This window comes from Hylobates moloch, unplaced genomic scaffold (assembly GCF_009828535.3).
Source record: "Hylobates moloch isolate HMO894 unplaced genomic scaffold, HMol_V3 SCAFFOLD_2, whole genome shotgun sequence".
Classification (NCBI taxonomy): Eukaryota; Metazoa; Chordata; class Mammalia; order Primates; family Hylobatidae; genus Hylobates; species Hylobates moloch.
The window spans coordinates 105,329,611-105,353,596 of NW_026652277.1; the positions used below are offsets into that span (position 1 = coordinate 105,329,611).

The 23,986-nt window shown below is 40.6% G+C and overlaps 1 protein-coding gene across 3 annotated transcripts in view; it reads left to right on the forward strand.

Annotated features, from left to right (window-relative positions):
* The window catches only part of ORC3 (origin recognition complex subunit 3), an 88,294-nt gene that overhangs the window by 49,905 nt on the left and 14,403 nt on the right, over window positions 1-23,986 (forward strand). For all 3 annotated transcript variants that reach the window (XM_032154890.2, XM_032154896.2, XM_032154905.2), the window contains exons 12-13: window positions 3,188-3,304; window positions 4,723-4,802. In XM_032154890.2, coding sequence (XP_032010781.1) covers window positions 3,188-3,304; window positions 4,723-4,802 — 197 coding nt within the window. The remainder of the gene's footprint in view (window positions 1-3,187; window positions 3,305-4,722; window positions 4,803-23,986) is intronic.

Consider the following 23,986-nt stretch of genomic DNA (forward strand, 5'->3'; position numbering starts at 1 on the left):
TGGGTGCTCCTGTGTTGGGTGCATATATATTTAGGATAGTTAGCTCTTCTTGTTGAATTGATCCCTTTACCATTATGTAATGGCCTTCTTTGTCTCTTTTGATCTTTGTTGGTTTAAAGTCTATTTTATCAGAGACTAGGATTGCAACCCCTGCCTTTTTTTGTTTTCCAGTTGCTTGATAGATCTTCCTCCATCCCTTTATTTTGAGTCTATGTGTGTCTCTGCACGTGAGATGGGTTTCCTGAATACAGCACACTGATGGGTCCTGACTCCTTATCCAGTTTGCCAGTCTGTGTCTTTTGATTGGAGCGTTTAGCCCATTTACATTTAACGTTAATATTGTTATGTGTGAATCTGATCCTGTCATTATGATGTTAGTTGGTTATTTTGCTCGTTAGTTGCTATTGTTTCTTCCTAGCCTCGATGGTCTTTACAATTTGGCATGTTTTTGCAGTGGCTGGTACCGGTTGTTCCTTTCCATGTTTAGTGCTTCCTTCAGGAGCTCTTTTAGGGCAGGCCTGGTGGTGACAAAATCACTCAGCGTTTGCTTGTCTGTAAAGTATTTTATTTCTCCTTCACTTATGAAGCTTAGTTTGGCGGGATAGCAAATTCTGGGTTGAAAATTCTTTTCTTTAAGAATGTTGAATATCGGCCCCCACTCTCTTCTGGCTTGTAGAGTTTCTGCTGAGAGATCAGCTGTTAGTCTGATGGGCTTCCCTTTGTGGGTAACCCGACCTTTCTCTCTGGCTGCCCTTAACATTTTTTCCTTCATTTCAACTTTGGTGAATCTGACAATTATGTGTCTTGGAGTTGCCCTTCTCGAGGAGTATCTTTGTGGCGTTCTCTGTATTTCCTGAATCTGAATGCTGGCCTGCCTTGCTAGATTGGGGAAGTTCTCCTGGATAATATCTTGCAGAGTGTTTTCCAACTTGGTTCCATTCTCCCCATCATTTTCAGGTACACCAATCAGACGTAGGTTTGGTCTTTTCACATAGTCCCAAATTTCTCGGAGGCTTTGTTCATTTCTTTTTATTCTTTTTTCTCTAAACTTCCCTTCTCTCTTCATTTCATTCATTTCATCTTCCATCAGCGATACCCTTTCTTCCAGTTGATCGCATCTGCTACTGAGGCTTCTGCAATCTTCGCGTAGTTCTCGAAACTTGGCTTTCAGCTCCATCAGCTCCTTTAAGCCCTTCTCTCCATTGGTTATTCTAGTTATCCATTCTTCTAATATTTTTTCAAAGTTTTTAACTTCTTTGCTATTGTTTTGAATTTCCTCTCGTAGCTCAGAGTAGTTTGATCGTCTGAAGCCTTCTTCTCTCAACTCATCAAAGTCATCCTCCATCCAGCTTTGTTCCGTTGCTGGTGAGGAACTGCGTTCCTTTGGAGGAGGAGAGGTGCTCTGTTTTTTAGAGTTTCCAGTTTTTTTGTTCTGTTTTTTCCCCATCTTTGTGGTTTTATCTACTTTTGGTCTTTGATGATGGTGATGTACGGATGGGTTTTTGGTGTGGATGTCCTTTCTGTTTGTTAGTTTTCCTTCTACCAGACAGGACCCTCAGCTGCAGGTCTGTTGGAGTTTACTAGAGGTCCACTCCAGACCCTGTTTGGCTGGGTGTCAGCAGCGGTGGCTGCAGAACAGCGGATTTTCGTGAGACCACAAATTCAGCTGTCTGATAGTTCGTCTGAAAGTTTTGTCTCAGAGGAGTACCCGGTTGAATGAGGTGTCAGTCTGTCCCTACTGGGGGGGTGCCTCCCAGTTAGGCTGCTCAGGGGTGAGGGACCCACTTTAGGAGGCAGTCTGTCCGTTCTCAGATCTCCAGCTGCGTGCTGGGAGAACCACTACTCTCTTCAAAGCTGTCAGTCAGACAGGGACCTTTAAGTCTGTGGAGGTTCTTGCTGAGTTTTTGTTTGTCTGTGCCCTGCCCCCAGAGGTGGAGCCTATAGAGGCAGGCAGGCCTCCTTGAGCTGTGGTGGGCTCCACCCAGTTCGAGCTTCCTGGCTGCTTTGTTTACCTAAGCAAGCCTGGGCAATGGCGGGCGCCCCTCCCCCAGCCTCGCTGCCGCCTTGCAGCTTGATCTCAGACTGCTGTGCTAGCAATCAGCGAGACTCCGTGGGCACAGGACCCTCCGAGCCAGGTGCGGGACACAATCTCCTAGTGTGCCGTTTTCCAGGCCCGTTGGAAAAGCGCAGTATTGGGGTGGGACTGACCCGATATTCCAGGTGCCGTCTGTTTCCCCTTTCTTTGACTAGGAAAGGGAACTCCCTGACCCCTTGCGCTTCCCGAGTGAGGTAATGCCTCGCCCTGCTTCGGCTCGCGCACAGTGCGCTTCACCGACTGTCCTGCACCCACTGTTAGGCACTCCCTAGTGAGATGAAACCGGTACCTCAAGCAGAAATGCAGAAATCATCCGTCTTCTGTGTCGCTGGGGCTGGGAGCTGGAGACCGGAGCTGTTCCTGTTCGGCCATCTTGGCTCCACCCCTCCCCTGCATGGATTTCTTAAGACACTATCCCTCATGTCATCATTCTTGCTAGATGCTAAATTATAAAGCTTATTTGCTTCAGATTTATTTATTTATTTATTCTTTTTTTTTCTTAATTGGTGAAGCAAATAAAACCAGTATTGGAGATCTCAGCAAGAGGCAGAGACTCATCAGAATCACTTGTGTTTCTGCCATAGTCGTTTCATTTTCCTCTTCAAACACACTAACACACTTGAGCAGTACTTTAGGAAAAGTATACAACATAAGCAGAACTTTAGCAAGTTCATTAGGTTGGTACCATTCCGTCTGGTGATCTCACTCTTCTGATGCTAGCAAGGTGGAGGATAAACCACCTTCCCTCGCTGTGGCACACACCAGGTGATGGGCGCAGGCAAGCATCCAGTAAGGTGCTTTCCTGCACACTTGTAATTTTGGGGGCCAAAGTATTGTGGGTATGCTAGAGCTATCAGGAGATTAAAATACAGTATCAATTCTGGCATGTGTAAAGTATCACCAGACTTGATACTAAATCAGAAATGCTTAGCCTGTATTCTGGATTTTATATGTATTTCAAATTTTCATGAATTTGTAGTTTTGAATCTTCTTCAGTTTTCCAGAAATTTTATATAGCCATGAAGTAGATTGTATTATTATGCTCTTTTATTAGCTGACTTATATATTAATAATATATTCTGTGATTTTTAGGAAGAAACACAATTATTACTAGAAAACCTGCATGTTTATCATATGAATTACTTCCTGGTTTTGAGATGTCTTCATAAGTTCACCTCTTCTCTTCCCAAGTATCCACTAGGTCGACAGGTAATCCAAGCCTCCTCATTTGGAATCTATGAAGTAGGAATGTTAGTATTTTCTTGCTTTGGTTTTTGTAGCATTCAGGCATCAGAATGTGAAATGAAGCCAATCCTTACAATGAGAACACAATCTAAGTCCATTCCAGCTGTACACATTACTGGTAATTGAAATTATTTTTTGTTCAGATGGCCACAGCTAGAAACAGCCATATGAATCCCAGTGGTGTTGCTTCCCCTACAATGTTTTTGTACTAAGGCATTTGAACTTTCTTTCTTTAACACTTCCTTGTCGCCTATACTGAGAGGGCTGTTTCTCTTCCCTTAATGGAAGAAGGAATCTGTTTGAGAATGCTTGATGGTTAACCTTGCACTACACCCAGAATAAAAAGAGAAGCAGTACTTCTTCTCCTTGAAAAATTATGCTCAGCTGGCCTTTATGTTATTCCATAAACCTATCAACCATCTGTAGAGTAGCTTTTAGCAGAGGAATTCTATATTCCTAAATCATCTTAGCTCAAAGCTTTGGAGAACAAATACCAGTATGTAAGAATGACTTGTTGGCTGGGTGCAGTGACTCAAGGCAGGTGGTTCACCTGAGGTCAGCAATTCGAGACCAGCCTGGCCAACATGGTGAAACCCTGTCTCTACTAAAAATACAAAAATTAGCCCGGCATGGTGGCATATGCCTGTAGTCCCAGCTATGAGGGAGGCTGAGGCAGGAGGATGGCTTGAACCTGGGAGGCAGAGGTTGCACTGAGCTGAGATCACTGCACTCCAGCCTGGATGACAGAATGAGACTCCGTCTAAAAAAAAAAGAATGACTTGTTCATGAGGTGATTTTTGCCATTGAGCCTTAAATGAGCCTCTTTTTCTCATTTTTCCTTTATCAGTTTCTTATTTTTAAATGACCACTGATATCAACCAATCTCAGTATAGTCTCATTTTACTTTTACGTAAATTGCATTCTTTTTTTTTTTTTTTTTTTGAGACAGAGTCTCGCTGTGTCGCCCAGGTTGGAGTGCAGTGGCGTGATCTCCGCTCACTGCAAGCTCCGCCTCCTGGGTTCACACCATTCTCCTGCCTCAGCCTCCTGAGTAGCTGGGACTACAGACACCCGGCTAATTTTTTGTATTTTTAGTAGAGACGGGGTTTCACCGTGTTAGCCAGGTTGGTCTCGATCTCCTGACCTTATGATCCACCTGCTTCCACCTCCCAAAGTGCTGGGATTACAGGCGGGAGCCACCGCGCCTGGCCGTAAATTGCATTCTTGTAAAGGCTGATCCATGAGATATATGCCAAGTCTATTATAATCTAAAGAAAATGACTTAATAACATTTTTTTGTGTGTGTTGACCAGAAATGATTTTGCCAAACTAGTAGTGTGTATACACTTTTGGTTCCTCACAAATGTGTTGTTCACTTACAGGTCAGAGAGTTGTACTGCACATGTTTAGAAAAGAACATATGGGATTCAGAGGAGTATGCATCAGTCTTGCAGCTGCTGAGGTAGTTTCGTTTTTTCTTGTTTTTCTGTTTTTGTCTGCTATAAGCCTGCCAGTAAGTAGCACCTTCCTCTAGAACCCTGCCTGCCAAAAAGTTTCATAAATAGCCATGTTGTGTCTAAGAATATTTGCATGTATCTTGAATTTATCCATGTAGCCTATGATGTTTTCAATATAGCAACTATCCATTTCTTTGCTGGTTTAACCTTGCATTTGAATTTGTGGTTTTTAAAGGAAAATCCATGATTGTTTAGTCAAATACTGACACTACCCTAAGAGAGCTTAGATATGGATCATTTGAATCCAGCCAACTTTATATCATGGCAGGGAAAGCAAGTCATGAAAAGTGAGGTCACCATGTCCCCAACCTGGCTGAATGGAGGAAGAGCATCATTGGGTGATAGGTACCCAGTGGTCACAGCTGACCTTGATTAGGAGCAGCAAGGAGTAGGCAGTGGCCTTGGTGCCTTCCCCCACCTTAACATTGGCTAATTCATAAATTCTTTATGTAATAATATACAAGTAAATAAGATATCTTAGTGTTAAAGTTATTATTTATATTCCTTGGCTTCACTTCTTATATGTATAGTTACTTTTTAGTCTTCCATAAAAAAATGACACTTGGATAGTTATAAGGGGAAATCACATGTGAGCTAAGTTTCGCCAAACAGTTTTATAATTTTCCTCAGAGGTTGTAAGTGCTTATATAAAAATATTTTAAAGAAGTCTGAAAACTGAATATTTATTAAGTCTTGCTTTCCTCTGGGCCCACAAGAAAAGAACAGATGGGCACAGTAGGAGGAAAATTCACACTGAAAGCACTTTAAGTCCAGAGACTTAATAATACAAATATCAGTGATCTAGCAGGTGCAGCTTAAGATAGAAAATGGATTTCATGCTATCTGGAAAAATACCTCCCCATGGAAACTAGATCGCCACTGAAAAGCTGTGTTTTATTTCATTTTTTAAAATCCCAATAAGATTTCTTTTTTCTTTTTTTTTTTTTTACCCATAAGGAAACCAAAAAATCCCAGTAAGATTTCTATGTATTTATAAGCTTATGTCAACTATAGTATTTCTGAGGCTTATTTTGCTTTCTATTCAAGTAAATATACCTATCTTATATGCCCAATTGATTCTTTCAGGGTTTTCTCTTTTAAGCTTTGTCATTAGTAATTGTCTTCCTTCTCCAGTGAGGTGTTCCCAAATTCATAGATTCTTTTGTCAAGAAGGAACTTGTTCTTTCTGTTCTGAACCTCCCAACACCAGTTGTCTTAGGGTACAGTCAAGAACCAAGAATGCCAGTTCCAAAGTAGGGTAAGGAAACATGAGCAGCAGTAGTAATGGTGATAGCAGTAACCATCACTTATTGAAGGCTTGCTGTGTGCAAGGCACTTTGTTAGGCACTCTCAGTACATTTTCCAATCTAAAACTCTTAATATACCTTTATGGTAGATATTATTAGGCACACTTTACCCCTGAGGAATCTGAAACACACACAGGGATTAAGTGACTTGCCTGAGATCACCTAGCTGCCGAGGGAACCAGGATTCTACTCCAGGTCTGACTTCAAAGCTGTTATACCTTCTGCTATTCTTTGCCAAGATCAAAAATACGGATTTGGAGATCTGAGTACGGCAGAAGCAAAAAATAGAAAGTGAGATTTCATTTTGCTAAGCTGAGGTCAGAAACATGGGCAGTCAAAAGCAAAGCAACGTAAAAAGCACTACGGGTCAAATATAATACCTACAGCAAGGACAGGCAGGAGTCTGGGTTCTATAAAAGAGGAAAGGAATCAGGGAACCTCTGGGCTGGAATCAGCCTTTTCTCCTTTGTACAGATTTGGTGTAGACCAGAAGTCAGGGACACTTTTTAGTTAAGGCATTCTCAATAGGCATCACCTGAACTTGAGACCATTCTCATCACCTGTCTTGAAATTTTATTTAAGTCATGAGAGAAAAGACTAAAATGATCCCTGAATGATGCTTTGGAAAGAATAACTGCTAAGGTACTATTAGAAACATAATCTAATTAAATTTCTTATTTGAAATTTTTTATAAGAATCAGCTTAAATGATTTTTCAAGAAAAAATACTTTTTACAGATTGAGCATCTCTAATCTGAAAATCTGAAATTCAAAGTCCTCTAAAATTTGAAACACTTCAAATTTCAAAGCTTCATGAGCACTTGTGATACCACAAATGGAAAATTCCACACCTGACCTCATGAAATGGGTTGCAGCAAAACAGAGGCACACCACAGTTTATTCAGCTTGCCATCGTTTGTTGCTGTTGTTTAACACTGATGTGGGTATTACTTAGTTACACTTAACACATTATTTTTTCACTGTACCAATGGTATGTCCTGTTTTTTAAGTGTTAAGTTCTTACGTGCGAATAAGTGTAAGAAAATGGTTGCATATGAATTCAAGAGTCAGTAATGATGGGGATACCAAACAACTACAGATTGATTGTCCATCTAGTTGGCCGAGATAGTGACACCTTTGCTTTCTGATGATTCAGTGTACCTTGTTTCATGCAGAAAATTATTTAAATTATTGTATGAAATTACTTTCAAGCTGTGTGTAGAAGGTGTATTTGAAACATAAAGGAATTTTGTGTTTAGACATGCATCCCATTCTCAAGATAATCTCATTATGCACATATGGCAAATATTCCAAAATCTGAAAAAATCCAAAATGCAGAACACTTCTGGTCCCAAGCATTTCAGATAAGGGATACTCAATCTGTAGGTGGAAGCTGACATGTTTAAATAACCATAGATCAGATGAGATCCAGCCTATTCAGGGTAGTATGGCTGTAGACATCCATCTACCCTTAATTCTTCTGCTTTGTTTGGGAAGAACATGGAAGAAAAGGTGACTTCTGCCTCTGCTGCTCTTACCCCCACCATAGTGGCCTTTGGCGATGCCTCCTACCTTCCCCCAACAACTCTTGTATATTAGAGAGAAGGGGCCCTCCCAGCACAAAGTTGCATTCCTCTCCCCTAATTTATTCTAATTTATTAATTTAGTCCCACCCCTTCTGAGCCTGCAGCCTTCTCATGCAGCCTGAGGACTGTAGAGTAAGTAGCTGCCCCAGCCCCTCCCAGGCCTGACCCAGCCTGGGGAGTGGGACAAGGTGTGGGTGTGGCCCTGTTGGAGGTTGATCTGGCTGTTTTTATTTCTTGCCTTTGTGTTTGTGTTCTGTGATACTTGTTGAGAAAGAAGAGGCCAGGCACAGTGGCTTACACCTGTAATCCCAGCACTTTGGGAGGCCAAGGTGGGCGGATCACTTGAGCTCAGGGGTTTGAGACCAGCCTGAGTAACGTGGTGAAACCCCCTCTCTGCCAAAAATACAAAAAAAAAAAAAAAAAAATTAGCCTGGCATGGTGGTGCACATCTGTGGTCCCATCCTTGGAGGGTGAGGTGGGAGGATCACTTGAGCCTGGGAGGCAAAGGTTGCCCTGAGCTGAGATCGCACCACTTCACTCCAGCCTGGATGACAGTGAGATTTCGTCTCAAAAATATACATATAAAAGAAAGAGAAAAAAAGAAATGTGAGCAAAGCAGGAGGCAGATTCGAACCCCAGTATGTCACACCTCATGCCTTTTCTTTAGTGGTGGAAAACGCTGATCTTGTAAAGGCAATGTGTCCCCCCTTCTTCAGCCTCTAGTGTATTTCACAGAAAACAAAACCTCCCAATAAAACTGTTGAAACCTGGAAAATAAAACAAACAATATGTCATCTACTTGAAGAGATATCTGGTGACCATTTAAAACATATTTACAGTGACTTTGTAATAATGTGGGAGAATGTTTATGTCACATATTTATTAGTGGAAAAAGACCTATATAATTTTATATCACAGTCATTTTTTAAATGTATGCAACAGACATTCATGTGTGTGGGGAGCATGCAAATGTGCATTTATAATATGTGCTATAATTTGACATGAGCTCAGTGGTTCTGCATATGTTCTGCCTTTCCTTGCTTAGTCAACTCTTGGAGTATGAAGACCACATCCCTATATGGGATATATATGAGTAGGTTAATTTTTCACTCAACCCTGTGTCATTATATAAGGATATGTTTCCATTAAAAAGCCATTTGGGAACAGAAAGTAGTAACAAATGATGCTAACCCAGCAGTGAGCCAGGTAAGTACAACTGTTTTTCCTTATCAGATGTGAAAGACTGTAAGAGGAAAATTTCACCCCTCTATTGGAGAGAATTTCTGAACACCCATCTAGAAATCAAATGCTAGGCCAGTAATTTTTCATATTTTTAAAATTCACAGAACCTTGCATAAATAAGGTTTTAGGGGTTATTGTAAATCACAGCCAGCTGGGTGGTGTGGTGGCTCACGCCTGTAATCCCAGCGCTTTGGGAGGCCAAGGGAGGGGCAGATCACAAGATCAGGAGATCAGGAGTTCGAGACCAGCCTGACCAACATGGTGAAACCCCGTCTCTACTAAAAATACAAAAAATTAGCCAGGCTTGGTGGCAAGCACCTCTAATCCCAGCTAGTTGGGAGGCTGAGGCAGGAGAATCACTTGAAGCTGGAAGGCAGAGGTTGCAGTGAGCCGAGACCTTGCCATTGCTCTCCAGCCTGGGCAACCAAGCGAGACTCCATCTCAGAAAAAAAAAAAAAAAAAAAAAAAAAAAAAAAAAAAATCAGAGCCTCAACTTAAAGGAGCGTGTTGGATCAGCCAGACCTGAAGAGTACTACACTCTCATACCAGTAGCAGTGGATTCTTGGATTGGGGATAATGAAAAGTGCACCCCACTTTTTAGGGGAATTTATGTCCCCTACCTCATCAATTGAGAATTACTCATCTACAGTTATTCCATTTTCTTTCAAATAAGGAAACCAAGGCCAGAAACATTGACTTTTCTACAGTTGACAGAGCTGAAACTCTTTCAACCCTATTCCAGTTACTTAGAGGTGGTAATAAAAGGAAATTTATGGTTTTGTGGCCAGTAGTCCATGTTCAGAGTGTATCCAAAATTTTAAACTAGCAGAGCAAGCTTCTGTGGACTCAGATACCCCCCTCCCCCATCCTGACACTAGCCATATTGGCACAGGACACAGACATAAATGAAAGGAGCCACAGTGTCTAGTCTGCTTATCCTAAGTGTAACCTTATGAGCTTGCAAAGAAACAGACTTACAAATCAAAGGTGATTGATAGCTGGAGGAATTTACCTTAGGCTAAAGGAATTATTCTAATTTTTGAGTAAGGCTTTTGACTTAAACAGTAATATATTAGCAGGTCATCTCAGCTTTCATTGAGTTAAAAAATAAAATAAAAACATGACCTGAATAATGATATTAACATTTGATCCCTTCAGCTTAGTTCAAAGAGACTAGAAATTTGGACTCTAAGTAATGCATTATTTCCTTACTTTGCAGATCAACTTTAGGTGATATTTAAAGATCTACTAGGAAAAATGACACAGCTCCACAATCTGTAATAAGCTTCCTAATAATCTAATTTATGATGATGTAGATTTATCCATCCAAGAGCTTTATGAAACTGCATCATTAAAATACAATTTCTGGCAGGGCATGGTGGCTCACACCTATGAATTAGAGCACTTGGGAGGCCAAGGCAGGCAGATCACTTGAGCCCAGGAGTTAAAGACTGGCCTAGGCAACACGGAGAAACCCCATCTCTACAAAAAATACAAAAAGTATATGAGCATGTTGGTGCATGCCTATAGTCCAAGCTACTTGGAGGCTGAGGCAGGAAGATCACTTCAGCCCAGGAGGTTGAGGCTGCAGTGAGCTGTGATTGTACCACTGCACTCCAGCTTGGGCAACAGAGTGAAACCCTGTCTCAAAAAAAATAATAAATAGGCTGAGCATAGTGGCTGACGCCTGTAATCCAAACTCTTTGGGCGGCCGAGGTGGGTGGATCACCTGAGGTCAGGAGTTCGAGACCAGCCTGGCCAACATGGTGAAACCCCGTCTCTACTAAAAATACTAAAATTAGTGTATGGTGGCGCATGCCTGTAATCCCAGCTACTCAGGAGGCTGAGGCAGGAGAATCGATTGAATACGGGAGGCAGAGGTTGCAGTGAACCAAGATCACGCCACTGCACTCCAGCCTGGACAACAGAGCGAGACTCCGACCCAAAAATAAATAAATAAAATGAAAAATAAAGAAATAAATGGCCGGGTGTGGTGGCTCATACCTGTAATCCCAGCACTTTGGGAGTCCGAGGCGGGCGGATCACGAGGTCAGGAGATCGAGACCATCCTGGCTAACACAGTGAAAACTCGTCTCTACTAAAAATACAAAAAATTAGCCGGGCGTGGTGGCGGATGCCTGTAGTCCCAGCTACTCAGGAGGCTGAGGCAAGAGAATGGCATGAACCCAGGTGGCGGAGATTGCAGTGAGCTGAGATCACGCCACTGCACTCCAGCCTGGGCGACAGAGCGAAACTCTGTCTCAAAAAAAATAAATAAAAAATAAAAATAAAATAAAAAATAAAAAATAGAAATAAATAAAATAATATGATATAATTTCTTTATTTTAGAAAAGGAATTGCCAATCCTAAATTTGCATCACATCAGGGCCTTCGCAATTATCTGTAGGCTTACAGATGATGAAATCAGGCTTGGGGCAGAATTGTTAAAGCTCTCTTTAAAACAAAAGATATTGAGAGTCACTGTTTTTTTGTGTAATGGTTTCCAGGCTTCAACATGCATAAGAATTAGCTGAGATATGGCCTAGCGAGGTGGCTCATGCCTGTAATCCCAGCACTTTGGGAGGCAGGCCGATCAGGAGGTCAAAGAATTAGCTGAGATATTAATCATTTCAGCTCTTTCCCCAGAGCTTCTGTTGGGAACGCTGGTATGGTGTTTCAGTAGGAATTAGCATTTAACAAGCACCCTGGCACATTCAGACAGATGGCCCAGGAACTATACTTTGAGAAATACTTCTAGAAAATAAAGGGAGAAGTAAAAAAAAAGGCGGGGGGCGGGGGTACTTTTGAGGAAAACAATGAAGCCATCAAAGGAAAAGTCTTTATTTGTGGAGAAGCTGAATGGCTGTAGGCAACTGATCTCAAATTGGCTCGAAAACTGGATTGAGGTATTCCACTAATAGTGAGCTAATGGTTTTTATCACAGTAAACAGAAAAAAAGATCTGAATTTGTATTTTGTTTTTCTTTATTAAACATTTAGTGCCTACTGTCACTTTTCTGCTAGCAAAATGAACAGATAACTAAGAAATATTAATTTTAAAAACTCAGAAATAACTCATCAAACTTTGACAGCTCTTTTCTTTCTTTCTTGTGAACTCAGGGTTATACAGTCATCCATCACTGTCTGTGGGGGATTGGTTTTAAGAGGACACCATAAGTTCCATATATGAAATGGTATATAGTGTTTGCATATAACCTGTGCACATCCTCCCAAATATGTTAAATCATCTCTACTTTACTTGTAATACCTAATACAATATAAATGCTATGTAAATAGTTGTTACATTGTGTTGTTTAGAAAATAATGACAAGAAAAAAGTCTGTACATGTTCTATACAGTCTCTGCTCCTACCCCCCAAAATATTTTCAATCCAAGGTTGATTGAATCCACCAATGTGGGACCCACAGATACAGATGGCTGACTGTACTTTTAAAAATTACATCAATAGGCCAGGCATGGTGGCTCACGCCTGTAATCCCAGCACTTTGGGAGGCCGAGGCAGGAGGATCACCTGAGTTCAGGAGACCAGCCTGGCCAACATAGTGAAACCCTGTCTCTACTAAAAATACAAAAATTAGCTGGGCATGGTGGCACACGCCTGTAGTCGTAGCTACGAGGGAGGCTGAGGTGGAGGTGCAGGAGTTAGCCAGCCTGGCTAACATGGCAAAACCCCGTCTTTACTAAAAATACAAAAATTAGCCTCGCATGGTGGCGTGTGCCTATAATTCCAGCTACTCTGGAGACTGAGGTGGGAGAATCACTTGAACCTGGGAGGTGGAGGTTGCAGTGAGCTGAGATTGTGCCACTGCACTCTAGGCTGGGTGACAAAGCGAGACTCTATCCAAAAAAAAAAAAGAATTGCATCAATAAAGTATGTGTATATTTGAACTTACTCAAGTTGCTTCTAACCATGTAATGAATTAAATTTATTCTTTTTGATGTATTCCACAAAAAAGCATGGCATCCCACAAAGGACATCATGACTTCCAGGTGCTTCCCGGGATGAACCAGTTTGAGAACTGTTCCCTTTAGAAAAAGTATTCTTCACTAAGGCATTAGGTTAGGAAATTATTAATTACTGCACGGTTATTGCTTTGCCCATCCATTAAAAAAAAGTGTTTTTTAAATGCTTCATTTTTGAAACCACTGATCGGATGACAAAGATAACCCTGGTCCTTACCAATACAGAATTTTGGTCAAATCATTGACGTGAACAGTAGAGAGCTACAATACAGAGTAGTAAGAGCTGTGATGGGTTAGGGCTAGGGTGCTGAGGAACCAGTAGACTGGACAGTTAACCTCCATTTGTGGGGTTGGACAGCTTCTCTAGGAAGTGCACCTAATACGAAATATCAAGGCTTAGGAGGAGATACACATACTTTTGGTTTCTGTTTCATTGTTATCATCCTACATAATTGCTTTGTTGTGTTAGTCTTCGAATAAGACAATTTCTTATTTTTACATGCTTTTTAATTTTTTTACATGCTTTTTATTATTTTTGCATGCTTTTTTGTTTCGTTTCCTTAACTTCCAGTCTTCATTGATATATATACATTTGCAAGTTTGAGTTCTGAGTATTTTTCAAAACTGGCTGGTAATGGTAATGTTTGTTTAGAATTTGGAAACTCATCAGGCAAAAGGTGTTTTCATTAGCCATGGATTGGCCAGTTTTTCCTTGTAGCCTGTTCTTATAATCAGACATTTATATAATTAGTACTTAACCAGAAATTATTGGCTTTCTGTATGATGAAGCAGAATACTCCATTGCCCTGCAGGATGATTGCTTTTAATGATTGCTTAATGATTCTCTTTCTGTCTTAGTTAAGAAAACTTTTTTTAAAAATGACAATCTATAAAGCCTTTATTGTTTTTCTCAACTCCTGTGACAGATTACCTATAAAGTTTTTAATACATTAGGTGTCACAGGCATTTTTTGGACCATTTACCTGATAGTGAAATAATTATTTCTTTTCTTTTTTTTTTTTTTTTTTTTTTTTGAGGCAGAGTCTTGCTCTGTTGCCCAGGCTGGAGTGCAGTGACGTGATCTCAGCTCACTGCACGCTACGCCTCCCAGGTTCATGCCATTCTCCTGCCTTAGCCTCCTGAGTAGCTGGGACTACAGGCGCCTGCCACCAAGCCCAGCTAATTTTTTGTATTTTTAGTAGAGATGGGGTTTCACTGTGTCAGCCAGGCTGGTCTCGATCTCCTGACCTCGTGATCCACCCGCCTCAGCCTCCCAAAGTGCTGGGATTACAAGCGTGAGCCACCGTGCCCAGCCAGTTGCGAAGCAATTATTTCTTAATCAAGTTGGATAAAGATAAATCGCTCTTTTGTGGCATTAATGTGACCTATCTTAGACATTTTTTGTTATTTCTCTTTAATCTCACATGGTGGCTTTCAAATTTTTTAGTTCTGCTATTTTCTTTACAATTTTATTCTCTTTATTTTAAAACAAAATGTTAGTTGGAATGCACCAAAATTGGAAAGCATTGTCTCACTGTCTCTAATTCTTCTCCCATTCTCTCTTTAACTGATTACAATTAGGTTTGTGCTCCAGATCACAACCAGTTTGATCAAAGTCACCAGTGACCTCCATGTTCCTAAATCTAGCATTAACCTGTTAGCAGCATTTGACAACAGTTCATCACTCCTTTCTTAATGGACTTTTAGGACTTTCTTGGTTTTTCTCTTACCTCAGTGCATGCTCCTTCACATTCTCCTTTAGTGCTTTCTCTTCTCTCTGACATCTTAACATTACAGTGCCCCAGGGCTTAATCATAAGCCTATACCTCTCTCCGAGTGCCAGGCTGTTATGTCCATTTATGTCCTATTTAATACCTCCACTTAGATATCCAATACACACCTCAAAGTTAACATACCCAAAACTGAACTCTTGATCTTCCCCTGAAATCTATCATTTTCCTACTGTCTCTTTATCATTCTGATTTTTCAAACCAAAAGCCTGGGCTCTGCCTTCATAATTTATCCAGAATCAGACCTCTTCTTGCCACCTTCCTTCGCTTGTACCACCATAGTCCAAGTCATCGTCATTGCTCACCTGGATTATTGCAGTAGCCTCCTTTCTGGTTTTTCTGCTCCCCTACAGGTTCTTCTCAAAGTAGCAGTCAGAATAGTCCTTTTAAAATATTTCAGATAATGTTACTCCTTTGCTCAAAACCCTGCATTAACTCCCCATTTCACTCAGAGTAAAAGCCGTATACAGTGACACTGCGTGACTGCCCCCCTGCTCTCCCCACGTGGCCTCTCTCTGATTACTGCTCATTTTCTCTGTCCATTTCAGACATCTTGGCCTCCTTGTTTTCTTGAATATTCCAGATATGCCCACTATGGAACCTTTGCACCCGTTGTTCTGTCTGCCAGGAAAAGCTCTTCTGGATATTTGTATGGCTAACTTCCTTTCCTCCTTTACGTACTTGATTAAATGTCATCTTTTCAATGAGGCCCTAACCATTTAAACATTGAAAGCTTCCACCTCCCATGGCTCTCCACTTACTCTGTTCAATATTTTTCCATAACATTTATCAATTTTTAACGCATATATCGTATATATGATATAGATACATAGTGTTTAGTGTCTATGCTTCTCCCAGCTCTCCCACTAGAATGTAAGTTCCATGACGACGGTGATTTTTCATTCAATAAGGTTTACCTCAAATGCCCAGAACAGTGCCTAGTATGTAGTGTGCATTCAATAAATATCTCTTGAATGATTGGTTCATGACTGACAAAGGAGTTGAAACCCAGTTTGAAAAATGCTTGTCTGATAGCTAGACTCAATCCTTAATTTTTTATTCGAGGTGCTATATATAAACACACTTTTTTGGAATAAGCTAAATATTTTGTAGTTGTTTTCAAGTCATCTTCTTCAGTTAGGTTTGGTTTATCCAAAGTGCTTTGATGGCCACAGTGGCTCATGCCTGTAATCCCATCACATTAGGAGGCCGAGGCAGGCAGATCACTTGAGGTCAGGAGTTCAAGACCAGCCTGGCCAATATGGTGAAACCCCCTCTCTATTAAAAATACAAAAAATTAGCCAGGCATGGTGGTGTGCACCTGTAGTCCCAGCTACTCGGGAAGCTAAAGGACGAGAATTGCCTGAACCCGGGAGGCAGAGGTTGTAGTGAGCAGAGACTGCCCCACTGCACTCCAGCCTGGCAACAGAGCAATACTCCGCCTCAAAAACAAAACCAAACCAAACCAAAAAAAAAGTGTTTGCTGTAGTCATTCTAATAATCTAAGTGAAAAAATAAGTATTTTTCTGATATTACCCGTTGTATTATATAATTTCGAAAACCAGTCATCCACTGTTAGCTCTTTGCACTTCAGATTTTTTTCCACACACAAATGTATATTAAATAATACTATATATGGTGTTCCACACTTGCATTTTTTGTTTTTTTTGTGTTTGTTTTGTTTTTGTTGTGGTGGTTATTTTGGTTTGTGCCTAATATTCTACCACAGATGCCATGTTTTGAGATGCAATATAGCATGCTCGGTAAGAGCATGAATGTCAAGCTAATCTGTCTAGGCTCAAATCCCAGCTTTGCCAATTACCAGCTATTGTATTCTGGACAAGTTTACTTAAGTTCTCTGTGCCTTTGTTTTCTCATCTCTAACATGGGAATAATAATAGTATTTACATTGTATTGTATCAAACCACACTTGATACACATGTGGATATAAATGTTAGCTGTCATCATTAGTATTACCTATTGCCCTACCTCGTTGTTTCTCATCACTATATAATATCATGTTTTTAAAGTGCTTTTTATTTAATCAGACCCTTTTTTGATATATATTTAGATTGTTTCTAATTCTTCACTATTACAAACAATAATCATGAGCAGTGGAAAGTCTGTATATTTGTATAACTATTTCCACAAAACAAAGGTAGCTGTAAACATATTGAGTCTAAAATACAAACATTGTTGTACAGTGTACACTCACATCAACCACGCACCAGTGTATATTTCCCTATACTCTTGCTGCTGCTGGATATTATCAGGCTTAAATATCTTTCTTGGTTTTCTTCTAGTATTTTATGGTTGATGAGCTAGTTCTTTTTCCCTGCTCCCAGACCGTACTTACATTTTTATTCTATCTGAAATGCATTTTTGTGTTTAAGGCGAGATAGTGACCTGTTTTTTTAAAATAGTTAATTCTGATACCCAATATCTTTTCCCCCACTGATTTGAAATGCTATCCCTGTGACATAACAAACACCTAGATCTCTTTCTGAACTCATTGCCTTCTGTTGACCTGTCTATTCCCAAGTACCATCAATTTTAATCACTGTAGCTTAGCACTGTTTAATATATTTACAGCCCTACCATACACACTCAAGTGTACACATGTTGTTCCTGTTTTTTAGAACAATTATTCCAGATACATTTTAGAATAATTTTATTAGTTTTTAAAATTTATGGCCAGGCGCCATGGCTCACACCTGTAATCCCAGCACTTTGAGAGGCCGAGGCAGGCAGATCACCCGAGGTTAGGAGTTCGAGACCAGCCTGACCAGCATGGAGAAACCGTCTCTACTAAAAATACAAAATTAGCCGGGTGTGGTGATGCATGCCTGTAATCACAGCTACTCGGGAGGCTGAGACAGGAGAACCGTTTGAACCCAGGAGGCAGAGCTTGCAGTGAGCCGAGATCACACCATTGCACTGCAGCCTGGGCAACAAGAGCAAAACCCCATCTCAAAAAAAAATAAAAATAACCCTTGTAATCTCAGCACTTTGGGAGGCCGAGGCGGGTGGATCACGAGGTCAGGAGATCGAGACCACGGTGAAACCCCGTCTCTACTAAAAATACAAAAAATTAGCCAGGCGTGGTGGCGGGCGCCTGCACTCCCAGCTACTCAGAGAGGCTGAGGCAGGAGAATGGCGTGAACCCGGGAGGCAGAGCTTGCAGTAAGCCGAGATTGCACCACTGCACTCCAGCCTGGGCGACAGAGCGAGACTCTGTCTCAAAAAAATAAATAAATAAATAAAAATAAAAATAAAATTTACCCTGTGTAATTTTGTTTCAAACTGTTAAGAATATAGATTAATTTGGAAAGATCTGTATCTTTACAATAGTGAGTGTTAAAATGTCTATTCATTTATTCAGGGCTTTCTTTTTTAATATAGGTTGTACACATGTATTATAATGTATATTGTGTATTCAGTAGGTTTTGTTACCATTTTGAACGTGGGCTTTTTTTCATTATGTAGTTTAATATAAGGTATTGATTACATTATGTGGATATGTATATATGAATGCATATATATCTTTCATTCACTCACTTTTTTACACTCTCTCTTTTTTTTTTTTTTGAGAGAGGGTCTCTGTTACCCATGCTGGAGTGCAATGGCATGATCACGGCTCACTGCAGCCTTGACCTCCCAGGCTCAAGCAGTCTTCCTACTTCAGCCTCCTGAGTAGCTGGGACTACAAGCGTGCACCACCAGGCTGAGCTAATTTTTTCTATTTTTTGTGGAAATGAGGGTCTCACTTTGTTGCCCAGGCTGGTCTCAAACATCTGGGCTCAAGTGATCTTCCCATCGGCCTCCCAAAGTGCTGGGATTACAGGCATGAGCCACCACGCCCAGCTCTTTTACACTCTCTATTTTATTTACAGTTCTTAGATTTTCTAACTTTACAGTCACATCATATGAAATGATTAATTTCATCCTCCTTCTTAACATTTATACCATTTCTTTTTCTTAATTTATTGTAGCATCTAGACTCCAGAATGATGCTGAATAATAGTGATGATAGCAGGCAGCATTGATTCTGTGTGTGTATAATTTTACTGGAAAAAAAATTTTAAATAATGACTTTATTGGGGTTGGTTATTATTTCTAATCAGCCTTACCTCAAGTCTTGTCATTTTACATTAAACTAGAGAATACTTGAGAAAGTGTAAGATCTTTCTGCTCTGGGAGCAAAACATAATCTTTGGCTAAGAATAAGAGGACTAGACCGGCACGGTGGCTCACACCTATAATCCCAGCACTTTGGGAGGCCGAGGTGGGCGGATCACCTGAGGTCAGGAGTTCGAGACTAGCCTGACCAACATGGTGAAACCCTGCCTCTACTAAAACTACAAAATTAGCTGGGCATGGTGGTGCATGCCCGTAATCACAGCTACTCGGGAGGTTGAGGCAGGAGAATCACTTGAACTTGGGAGGCAGAGGTTGCAGTGAGCCGAGATCACGCCATTGCACTGTAACCTGAGCAACAAGAGCAAAACTCCATCTCAAAAAAAAAAAACGAATAAGAGGACTAATAACTATTTGAATCCCTGGCAGTTTACATCTGAGTACCTTCTCCAATCAAATGACACATTAAGAGTTATGACTAACGAAGTTTGCTTCCAAAGTTATATGAAATAATGCCCTCTTTTTTGGTCTCCTGGATAATAGGCTAGGTTTGGCCTTCCTTGATATTCAGTTATTTGGAGCTCAAAGTGGACAAGAGCTGTTGCTGCCCCTATCCTGGGAAGCTAATCCTTCACGTGCTGCTAACTTGGGTTAGATCTTCTGCCAGCAGTACCTCACCCGCCTTTCCCCTCCAAGCAAGTCAGTGCCGGTGATTCCTTGGACACCAGAAATGCTAATCTTGTCTGCTTGAATAGGCCTAAAGGTCAGATTTAACAGATTGTTCAAGTGTATCTGACTTTTTTTTTAATTTTATTATTATTATACTTTAAGTTTTAGGGTACATGTGCACAACGTGCGGGTTTGTTACATATCTATACATGTGCCATGTTGGTGTGCTGCACCCATTAACTCGTCATTTAGCATTAGGTATATCTCCTAATGCTATCCCTCCCACCTCCCCCCTCCCCCCACCCCACAACAGTCCCCAGTGTGTGATGTTCCCCTTCCTGTGTCCATGTGTTCTCATTGTTCAATTCCCACCTACGAGTGAGAACATACGGTGTTTGGTTTTTTATCCTTGCGATAGTTTGCTGAGAATGATGGTTTCCAGTTTCATCCATGTCCCTACAAAGGACATGAACTCATCATTTTTTATGGCTGCATAGTATTCCATGGTGTATATGTGCCACATTTTCTTAATCCAGTCTACCATTGTTGGACATTTGGGTTGGTTCCAAGTCTTTGCTATTGTGAATAGTGCCACAATAAACATACGTGTGCATGTGTCTTTACAGCAGCATGATTTATAATCCTTTGGGTATATACCCAGTAATGGGATGGCTGGGTCAAATGGTATTTCTAATTCTAGATCCCTGAGGAATTGCCACACTGACTTCCACAATGGTTGAACTAGTTTACAGTCCCACCAACAGTGTAAAAGTGTTCCTATTTCTCCACATCCTCTCCAGCACCTGTTGTTTCCTGACTTTTTAATGATGGCCATTCTAACTGGTGTGAGATGGTATCTCATTGTGGTTTTGATTTGCGTTTCTCTGATGGCCAGTGATGATGAGCATTTTTTCATATGTTTTTTGGCTACATAAATGTCTTCTTTTGAAAAGTGTCTGTTCATATCCTTTGCCCACTTTTTGATGGGGTTGTTTGTTTTTTTCTTGTAAATTTGTTTGAGTTCATTGTAGATTCTGGATATTAGCCCTTTGTCAGATGAGTAGGTTGCAAAATTTTTCTCCCATTCTGTAGGATGCCTATTCACTCTGATGGTAGTCTCTTTTGCTGTGTAGAAGCTCTTTAGTTTAATTAGATCCTATTTGTCGCCGGGCGCGGTGGCTCACGCTTGTAATCCCAGCACTTTGGGAGGCCGAGGCGGGTGGATCACGAGGTCAGGAGATCGAGACCACGGTGAAACCCCGTCTCTACTAAAAATACAAAAAATTAGCCGGGCGTGGTGGCGGGCACCTGTAGTCCCAGCTACTCGGAGAGGCTGAGGCAGGAGAATGGCGTGAGCCCAGGAGGCGGAGCTTGCAGTGAGCCGAGATCACGCCACTGCACTCCAGCCTGGGTGACAGAGCGAGACTCCGTCTCAGAAAAAAAAAAAAGATCCTATTTGTCAATTTTGGCTTTTGTTGCCATTGCTTTTGGTGTTTTAGACATGAAGTCCTTGCCCGTGCCTATGTCCTGAATGGTATCGCCTAGGTTTTCTTCTAGGGTTTTTATGGTTTTAGGTCTAACATGTAAGTCTTTATTCCATCTTGAATTAGTTTTTGTATAAGGTGTAAGGAAGGGATCCAGTTTCAGCTTTCTACATATGGCTAGCCAGTTTTCCCAGCACCATTTATTAAATAGGGAATCCTTTCCCCATTTCTTGTTTTTGTCACGTTTGTCAAAGATCAGATAGTTGTAGATATGCAGCATTATTTCTGAGGGCTCTGTTCTGTTCCATTGATCTATGTCTCTGTTTTGGTACCAGTACCATGCTGTTTGGTTACTATAGCCTTGTAGTATAGTTTGAAGTCAGGTAGCATGATGCCTCTAGCTTTGTTCTTTTGGCTTAGGATTGACTTGGTGATGCGGGCTCTTTTTTGGTTCCATATGAACTTTAAAGTACTTTTTTCCAATTCTGTGAAGAAAGTCATTGGTAGCTTGATGGGGATGGCATTGAATCTATAAATTACCTTGGGCAGTATGGACATTTTCACGATATTGATTCTTCCTACCCATGAGCATGGAATGTTCTTCCATTTGTTTGTATCCTCTTTTATTTCACTGAGCAGTGGTTTGTAGTTCTCCTTGAAGAGGTCCTTCACATCCCTTGTAAGTTGGATTCCTAGGTTTTTTATTCTCTTTGAAGCAATTGTGAATGGGAGTTCACTCATGATTTGGCTCTCTGCTTGTCTGTTATTGGTGTATAAGAATCCTTGTGATTTTTGTACATTGATTTTGTATCCTGAGACTTTGCTGAAGTTGCTTATCAGCTTAAGGAGATTTTGGGCTGAGACGATGGGGTTTTCTAGATATACAATCATGTCATCTGCAAACAGGGACAATTTGACTTCCTCTTTTCCTAATTGAATACCCTTTATTTCCTTCTCCTGCCTGATTGCCCTGGCCAGAACTTCCAACACTATGTTGAATAGGAGTGGTGAGAGAGGGCATCTCTGTCTTGTGCCAGTTTTCAAAGGGAATGCTTCCAGGTTTTTGCCCATTCAGTATGATATTGGCTGTGGGTTTGTCATAGATAGCTCTTATTATTTCGAGATACATCCCATCAATACCTAATTTATTGAGAGTTTTTAGCATGAAGGGTTGTTGAATTTTGTCAAAGGCCTTTTCTGCATCTATTGAGATAATCATGTGGTTTTTGTCTTTGGTTCTGTTTATATGCTGGATTACATTTATTGATTTGCGTATGTTGAACCAGCCTTGCATCCCAGGGATGAAGCCCACTTGATCATGGTGGATAAACTTTTTGATGCGCTGCTGGATTCGGTTTGCCAGTATTTTATTGAGGATTTTTGCATCAATGTTCATCAAGGATATTGGTCTAAAATTCTCTTTTTTGGTTGTGTCTCTGCCTGGCTTTGGTATCAGGATGATACTGGCCTCATAAAATGAGTTAGGGAGGATTCCCTCTTTTTCTATTGATTGGAATAGTTTCAGAAGGAATGGTACCAGTTCCTCCTTGTACCTCTGGTAGAATTCGGCTGTGAATCCGTCTGGTCCTGGACTTTTTTTGGTTGGTAAGCTATTGATTATTGCCTCAATTTCAGAGTTTAACTTTCTTCTCATAACTCTATCTGGGCAATAGAAAGCCACAAATTTTAAATCTCAAATGTAATCAAGTATGAAATGTCTTGGCGTATTTTTCCTGGACCAATTAGCTGCCTTTCACAGATAAAGATTGTATCTTAGATAATTATTGTAGAAAGAGGAAGATAAAGTTTTATACTTTTAAAAAAACTCTGTGGAAATTTACTATTTGGTCTACCCTTAACAATTTCCATATTTAGTGGTTGTCTTTTTGTTGTTGTTGTTGGGGTTTAAATTTTAGTTCAAGTAACCGGTTCAATTTCTCAGTAATCATAGTCTATTTAGCTTTGTTTTTTTCTCCCAAGTTAGCAATATTAGTATTTCTTCTCATTTTTTTATTATGAAAGATGTCAAACATAAGTGAATTAGTTGTATTTCAAAATGCCCACATTCTGGATTTGTCTGTTACATCGTGGTTAATATTAGAACTTTTTTTTTTTTGAGACTGAGTCTCACTCTGTCGCCCAGGCTGGAGTGCAGTGGCGTGATCTCAGCTCACTGCAACCTCTGACTCCCCAGTTCCAGCGATTCTCCTGCCTCAGCCTCTCAAGTAGCTGGGACTGCAGGCGCCCGCCACTACGCCCAGCTAATTTTTTGTAATTTTAGTAGAGACGAGGTTTCACCATGTTAGCCAGAATGGTCTCGATCTCCTGACCTTGTGATCTGCGCGCCTCGGCCTCCCAAAGTGCTGGGATTACAGGTGTGAGCCACCGCACCTGGAAATATTAGAACTTTTAATCATCATAGTTTTAATGACTTAGATGCATTTGCTGAGAATAATTTGAATATTTGTGTAATGCCACTGCTTAAAAATTCCTAATATTGGTCTGATTCCTTTTGATGCCGTTACTGAGTATGATCTTAGTGGAGAAGTCCTGTAAACTCCAAGAACAAGATCCTAACTTCAGAATATCTGTATTTTCTCTCCATTTCTAACAAAGATTTCTTCTATAGCTGTGAATGAGCTACTCAGCCACTCTGCCTGTGCTATAAATAACAATTAGAATTGCCTACTTCATTTAAAGTTCAGTGGGTTTACTGACTGATGTTTATAAAGCCCAGAGGAGATGTAAAAATAGTTTAAATGGTGATAATTAGAGAAATGAGTGTAATATTTTTGTTCTTTCAAACAAGTTTACATTTAGCACATCATATCTTCTGTAGACATTTCTTATTTCATATGTACATTTAGATCAAAAGAAAAGAAAGCTATCATTAAATGCCTACTGTGTGGTAAGCACTGTGCTGGAGTCTTCC